This window comes from Diaphorina citri, unplaced genomic scaffold (genome assembly GCF_000475195.1).
Source record: "Diaphorina citri unplaced genomic scaffold, Diaci psyllid genome assembly version 1.1 scaffold4680, whole genome shotgun sequence".
Lineage (NCBI taxonomy): Eukaryota > Metazoa > Arthropoda > Insecta > Hemiptera > Psyllidae > Diaphorina > Diaphorina citri.
In genome coordinates, this window is record NW_007382075.1 from 1 (window position 1) to 7,853 (window position 7,853).

The 7,853-nt window shown below is 37.8% G+C and overlaps 1 protein-coding gene across 1 annotated transcript; it reads right to left on the reverse strand.

The window, feature by feature from the left end:
- Positions 1-1,439: 1,439 nt before the first annotated feature.
- On the reverse strand, positions 1,440-7,148 carry LOC103521177 (collagen alpha-2(I) chain-like; the record flags this gene model as incomplete). The annotated part of the gene is made up of 5 exons (XM_008486283.1): positions 7,143-7,148; positions 3,581-3,692; positions 2,340-2,527; positions 1,975-2,001; positions 1,440-1,508 (listed from the first exon to the last, which is right to left on the reverse strand). Coding segments are annotated over exons 1-5 (402 nt in total), but the record flags the coding sequence as incomplete, so codon positions are not given.
- Positions 7,149-7,853: the final 705 nt, after the last annotated feature.

The following is a 7,853-nucleotide window of genomic DNA, read 5'->3' on the forward strand; positions in this document are numbered from 1 at the left end:
TCTCTCTCTCTCTCTCTCTTTAATATCAAAGTAGTTTTCGAGGAGAATATTAACCTTCTTTTTTATAACTCCTCTTTCGCTCTTTCTTTCCTTCTCTCAGTCTCAATGTCTGTCTCTTTCTTTTTTTCTCTCTGTAATTCCATATTCTTTCTTCTATCTTTCTCTATCTGTGTTCTCTGTCTCTGTTTTAATTTCTGCTTTTATTCTTCAAGTTGGGTATTCAAACTTCAAGTCTTAGGTACCGTTATATATTTACCTTACGAAAAGCTAAGTAAGTGGGTTAGTTACCTATAGATATATTATTATACAGTAGAACCTCGATTATTTCGACTAATTGGGACCGGGGGGGTAGTTGAAATTATCACTTTCTATGATCTTTTCCTCTGATAAGATAGGATATTCTTTGAAAGATAGAAAAAAAACAGTGGATTTTGGAGGAGTTGAAAAAATATAGAGAATTGAAATAGGTAATTGAAAATATAATTGAATTAAATTGTAATGGAAAATATAATTGAATTAAATTGAATTAATTGAATTGTAATGGAAGTTGAAATAATCGAGGTTCTACTGTACTTGGTTTTATTATACCTAGAGCTACCTACTATTCTCTTTATCCCTCCTCTCTTCTCTCTCTCTCTCTTTCCTTCTCTCTCTCTCTCCTTCACACACACACCTTCAATTTTCAATTGTTCCGTTTATGCAGCTTGCATTTGCAGAATTTTTGGCGAATTAAAACATTAGGTAGGTACCCTAACAACAAACTCAAAAACAAATAAAAACAATTTTTCCCTCTATCACACTTTGTTGTTTTAAAAAATGTATTTTGTTGGTGTTGGACTTTTTCCTTTTAAAATGCAGTTTTTGAATTTTATACTCATACTTACCTAGTTTTTCCTAAAAATTTATATAGACAGTTATTGGTAGGTATGGTGATTATTGTATAGATTTCGGATTGTATGCAAATGTATATTGCATGCATAGGTATTTTGCTTTTTGTGTGTTCATGATCATTCGTTAGTTTAGTACAGAATTAGTATTATGGTTAAAGGGACCAAAGAATTGGTGGATATGAATAAAATTAGATGGGAAAATTTCAAATAATCAACTCGTACGTTAATTAAGTTTATTATAGGTTAAGATCATCCAGTTGTTAAATAAAATTAAATATTGATAGAGGGAGAGGGATTGAGGAAAAAAATAACGATAGAAAGAGAGGGAGTGAAATACAGAGTGAGAGAGTGATAGAAAAGAAACAGAGTAATTAAATATTAGTATAATGTAACCATAACCAAAATGTTAGTATGTAGGTAGTCATAACCAAATACAGGGGTTGTTAAAATGTTAATTGTTAGTAAAATCAAAACCATGACATCCAGGGGTTGGTAAACTCCCAAGCGCGGTCCAAGTCTCCCACTAAGGGGGGCCCGCGAGTAACTTACGGTGGTCGTTTCGATATTTTCGTCGCACAGTGTTGTCGTTTCGATCGTCGGATCGTCTGTTGGGAACCCCTGGAAACGAAAAAAGAATAACGAAAATATAAAAATAATGATAATAATAAAACATAGAATATAAATGAGGCACTAAGAGGCAGAGTGGACTAAGTGAAAAAAACCCGTTTTGAGAAAAATGGAGTCAAAGTTCAAGAGTTGCTGGGAAAGAGAGAGAGAGAGAGAGATAGAGGGAGAGAGAGAAAGTTTCTTCAGTGTTTGATTACTAAAGTTTTACAACACTGGATGTGTCATTGTCTGTAATTATGTCTCTATCTATCTCTCTCTCCACCCTCTCTCTCCTTCTTTCTCTCTCTCTTTCTCTCTCTCTCTTTCCCGTCTTCGTCTTTTTTTCGATGTCTTTTTTTTTTATCCAAAAACGTCCAAAATGGGTTTTGGATTTTTATCCTGGATAACTAAGTAGGTAGGTAGGTACATCTTATAATGTAAGGTAGTAGGCAGGTATGTACTAGATGTATGTACTTACGTTTGTACTAGATTGGAATATGTTCTTCTGAGGCGTGAAAAACAAAACATGACGTCAATATTATTACCTACGTACCTATTATGAAAATGATTTATTTTTCTTCTCCTTTTTATGCGTACAGACGGGGTCGGCGTTTCCTGACAGCAATAGATGCTTTTAGCCTTCTTTATAGCAAGAGTTCAGACTGGTCTACTCCCTGTTTAATCTCCCCCAACCAGACTAAGCTGGTTTGCCGAGCTACCAGGAAGTGCCTCAATGCCAGAAGTGCCTGTCTGAGGCACTGCCTCATACAATAGCAACAGACCCCCTCACCTTTAATGGAGGTCTATAGGCCTCCGTAGAATAGCCCCCCCTCCCCTACTCACCTCATCATCCCCGGAACCTGAGAACTCAAACCCGCCCGACGGATAGAACGTGCCCCCACCAGCAGGGCCGGGGGGTCCGGGGGGCCCCGGGGGTCCAGGGTCTCCTCGTATCGAGTCCCCCTTGTCGCCTTTAGGGCCTCGCTCCCCCTTGATACCCCGTGTGTTGGGGCCTGATGCAGGAACGCCATCTGAAATCAAGAAGAGCACGGTTAAGCCCAGTGGTAACGCGCTGCCATGCAGAAGGTCCGGGTTTCGAATCCCACCATCAACAAAATATGCTCTTCTATCAGCTCTACTTTGCTTTTGGCCTAAGCATTACTGTTATTAAAAAATTGTTGAGAGGAGGGGCCTATTGTTGGAGTTAGCCCCAGGGTGTGGTTAGGTTTATGGATGGAGATCTGGTTAGGTTTATACACAGGTTACATATATTATTATGAAAGGGTGGGTAGGGGGGTTGGTAACTACCTACATGGGTGGTAGGGGTAGTTACAGGTCATGGGTGACAAATATTATGGGGGGTAGGAACATAAGGGAAGGTGGTGGGGCTGTTGTAAATGTCAACTTGTTAGCGGGAAATAAATCACACATAACCCAGACCCCCCGGGGGCAACCACACCTGCAATTCAACTTACCCCGCACCTCTGAGGAAAACAAAATATTTATTGTTTTATATTGGTCATAAATTAACTGTAGGTACCTACTATAAGTTGCTGATATATGATATTGTTGGAATCTGCTCATAAATATATTCGGGATGAGCATTGGGCATTGTTGTTTATTTGTTGCTAATAGATATACATAGTTTCTACCTATTATACATAGGTAGTATACATATATAGTAATAGTAGTATAGTAACGGTAGTTCTTTTATTGGCATATAAAGGATGTATGAATAAATCTTTTCACTAAGAGCCCATTCCCACGTGTCGTAAGTTTCATCCGATTTTCCCCCGAATAGAATGTCCTGTATTTATTGTAATGAGAGATGAGAGTGTTCCCATAACACACGACACGATTATTTCCCGAACGACAAAAAAAGTCCTGCAATTGGTAAAAGGTAATTTAAATGAGAGTTTTCCCACTAGACACAACACGTTATTTTCTTCAAACGACAAAAAAAAGTCCTGCAGACCATGTAGTTTAAATGAGAGTGTTCCTACTTCACTCGACACGATTTTTTCCCGAACGACAAGTTAGTGGTGACAGGCTTTAACATTTTAAACCGATGATCACATACTCACCATCTCCATACGGAGGAGGGGGTGGGAAGGGAGGCATTCCGTCAACCTTGCCCTGGTCGGGACTCGAACCCTTGAACCGTGGAATGTAATCCTCGGAACCGTCATTGTCAACCTGTGAACAGAGAGAAATGGAACGGTTAGTAAGAGAGAGAGAGAGAGAGAGAGAGAGAGAGAGAGAGGAGGGGAGAGAAAGAAAGAAAGAAAGATAGAAAGAGAGAGGGAGAGAGGGGGGAGAGGGAGAGAGAGGTAAAGAGAGAGAGTAGAGAGAGAGAGAGAGAGAGAGAGAGAGAGAGAGAGGGAGAGAGCCAAAGAGAGAGAGAGAGATTATACTTTTTTAGTATAGCTAGTATACTTCTTTAGTATAGGTAGGTAGAAGAAGATACCTTACTATAAGTACCTTCTCTCCAGTCTAAAACGCAAACTGAAAATGGCAACTTTCTAACTAATATTATTTGCTTACTTTATATTTCCACAATTTTTTTACTGTCTTTCTTTCTCTCCCTTTTTTACTCCACTCTCTCTCTCTCTCTCTCTCTCTCTCTCTCTCTCTCTCTCTTTAATATCAAAGTAGTTTTCGAGGAGAATATTAACCTTCTTTTTTATAACTCCTCTTTCTTTCCTTCTCTCAGTCTCAATGTCTGTCTCTTTCTCTTTCTTTTTTTTTCTCTGTAATTCCATATTCTTTCTTCTATCTTTCTCTATCTGTGTTCTCTGTCTCTGTTTTAATTTCTGCTTTTATTCTTCAAGTTGGGTATTCAAACTTCAAGTCTTACCGTTATGTATTTACCTTACGAAAAGCTAAGTAAGTGGGTTAGTTACCTATAGATATATATTATTATACAGTAGAACCTCGATTGTTTCAACTAATTGGGACCGGGGGTATAGTTGAAATGATCACTTTCTATGATCTTTTCCTCTGATACGATGGGATATTCTTTGAAAGATAGAAAAAAAATGGAATTTGGAGTTGAAAAAATATATGTAGAGAATTGAAATAGGTACCTAATGGAAGTTGAAATAATCGAGGTTCTACTGTAGAATAGAATAGAATATACCTTGTTTATCCTGCCCGAATAGTACTGAAAAGTTTCTTTACCCCAGCAGTCTAAACAAAGTCTCGTATATTTGATGGGTTAAAGAATAATACATACATACAACTAACAATTCAGTAAAAAGACCTTGCTTAACTAGAAAAAAAAGGTGAATGTAAATTAATGGGTGGTAGTTGGTTTTATTATGGTTTTATTATACCTAGAGCTAACTACTATTCTCTCTCTTCTCTCTCTCTCTCTCTCTCTCTCTCTTTCTCTCTCTATCTCCTTCACACACACACCTTCAATTTTCAATTGTTCCGTTTATGCAGCTTGCATTTGCAGAATTTTGGCGAATTAACAACAAACTCAAAAACAAATAAAAACAAATTTTCCCTCTATCACACTTTGTTGTTTTAAAAAATGTATTTTGTTGGTGTTGGACTTTTTCCTTTTAAAATGCAGTTTTTGAATTTTAAAGTTATATTTATGTACTCTACCTATTTATGCAATGTCGTCTACACTTACATACATAGGTACTAGTTGTGTACTGAATTTACTAATGCTATAACTATTGCAATGACTTCTACACTTTATTTTTTATAGTTATATAGTTTTCTATTAATTTACATTTACCCCCCCCCTTTTTTTCTAGTTAAGCAAGGTCTTTTTACTGAATTGTTAGTTGTATGTATTATTCTTTAACTTTAACCCATCAAAATATACGAGACCTTGTTTAGACTGCTGGGGTAAAGGGACTTTTCAGTCCTATTCGGGCAGGATAAACAAGGTATAGGTATTCTATTCTATTCTATTCTATTCTATTCTATTTAGGTAACTATAAGACAAGTTATGTACTGACTTTACTTCTTCTGTAATTGTAGTTAGAATCTAATCTAAATCATGATTTCTTTGTGGTGAAGCTGAGAGGTTCTTCACAATTTTTGTAGATATCACAGCATTACTAAGAGCCTCCTTTACCATTTATTACTTATCATATAATTTTTCTTTTTACCCTGGTAATGCCGCCACTGGTCGCTACTCCATTAAAGTAGCTACTCAATTGTCCTCACGAGGATGAGTGCACCCCAAACTCCAAGTACAGAGCCGAAAAAACCTCGGCTTCACCGGGAATCGAACCCGGACCTCCTGCGTGCAAGCCTAGTGTGATACCCACTCGGCCACGGAGGTTGCTAATTGTAGTTAGTACATGGTGTAGAACTTTATTCTGTCCTTCTTTCACCTCTTATTACTTTTTAGTCCGTCCTTCCTTTATTATTACAATAGTAATAAAAAAGGTATAAGGGACGGACTATTGTATTCGCTTCGGTGTCTGTCTGTCAGTCAGTCTGTCCCCATAGAAGGACTTATCCAAACCTGGTCGACCTAAATATCAAATTAAAGGTCTTTTTACCAGGATCACGAAAATGGTGGTGCAAATTTTTCCCTTTTTCTTCTTCTTCTCCATCTCTCTTGGTCATTAAGAATTCTTAATCCTTCTCTTCATCCTTTCTTCCTTTTACCTCTTATCACTTCTCCTCTATAAATTCAATCTCACTTCCTTCGTTTGTTTTACTCATGCTAATCAATTTGAATTCTACAGATGTATGTTATGTTTATGTAGGTAGCTATGTTCTATGTTATGGGCCTATAACACTATTGTAGGTAGATATAGATACCTGTCTATTGTATGTAGTGGTATAGATTTTATAGATCACTATCAATACAGGCGATCGCTATCAGATTTTAACAATAGGTTGTTTATTTTTCTAAGGTATGAAATCAGACAATCTAATAAATAGTTATAACTGTTATAAGTTATACCACTATCTATGTAGGTATTTATCTGTCTAGGAAGTCCTATATCGCAGTTTCCTGTGCAATTCTAAAAGCGAGAATTCGCCAAGACAAAGATTTAATCAGACAATAGATAAATAATTTATTCAATCAGACAAATCTACACTAAAATGACAAGATAGTATGTATTTATACCATGTATGCACTATTGTTTAGATATGTAGGTATATTTATTGATTATTGCAGATATTAATTTCAAACAAACCAATATTATATTGGTAACAATATTATCATTATTTTATTAATTTTATTTATACCAACATAACATAGATATTTATGTACCTATCTATTTATGCCTAATACGACATAATCAGCCCAATACAAATATGTACAGACCATTCCAACATTTACATAATTCATGATTTATGTTTACATTGCTACATGACATGATTGCATAATTCAACATATGTGTAGGTATTATGTTATTGATATTAGGCCTAGGAGTGGGGAGACAACATCAGAATTATCAGAAAGCCAAGAGGAACCACAGAGAGCTGGATCGAAGAATCGATAACTCGGGAGAAGGCTTGGTACATGGAAGTGTTGAACCCTCGCGGCCTGTCAGAACCCGGCAGTAAGTATTCATATTGGTATAAGTAGGGCCATCGGCTTTAATAAACGCCCTTGGTCACTGCGACCCGGCAGTAAGTAAGGAGTAAGGAGTAGATTTGGACCTTCATGTTGTTAAAGTAACCCATGAGATTGCTCGGATACTATTCAGAGAATGCTCCAAGATCAAGAAAGTTTTCCTAGTTAGCTTAGTTGGTAGTGCGTCTGCCTTGTAAGCGCTAGGCCGCGGGTTCGGGTATTATGTTATGGATATTAGGCCTAGGAGTGGGGAGACAACATCAGAAAGCCAAGAGGAACCACAGAGAGCTGGATCGAAGAATCGAGAACTCGGGAGAAGGTTGGTACATGGAAGTGTTGAACCCTCGCGGCCTGTCAGAACCCGGCAGTAAGTATATTCAAATATTCATATTGGTATAAGTAGGGCCATCGGCTTTGATAAACGCCCTTGGTCACTGCGACCCGGCAGTAAGTAAGGAGTAAGGAGTAGATTTGGACCTCCATGTTGTTAGTGTAACCCATGAGAAGGCTCGGATACTGTTCAGAGAATGCTCCAAGATCAAGAAAGTTTTCCTAGTTAGCTTAGTTGGTAGTGCGTCTGCCTTGTAAGCGCTAGGCCGCGGGTTCGATTCCCGCCCGGGGCGGATTTTATCCTGATGGGATAATGTTCGTTCTCGGAACGGCTGGCTTTCTCCTATCCTGTCCTCCTTCTCTCTTCGATTTCGGGACGATAAGACCATAGCAGTTACAGTTCCCTCTATCAAACCTCGTGAAAAAAAAGTTTGGCTGGGGGACTTTAAACAGGGAGAATACCAGCC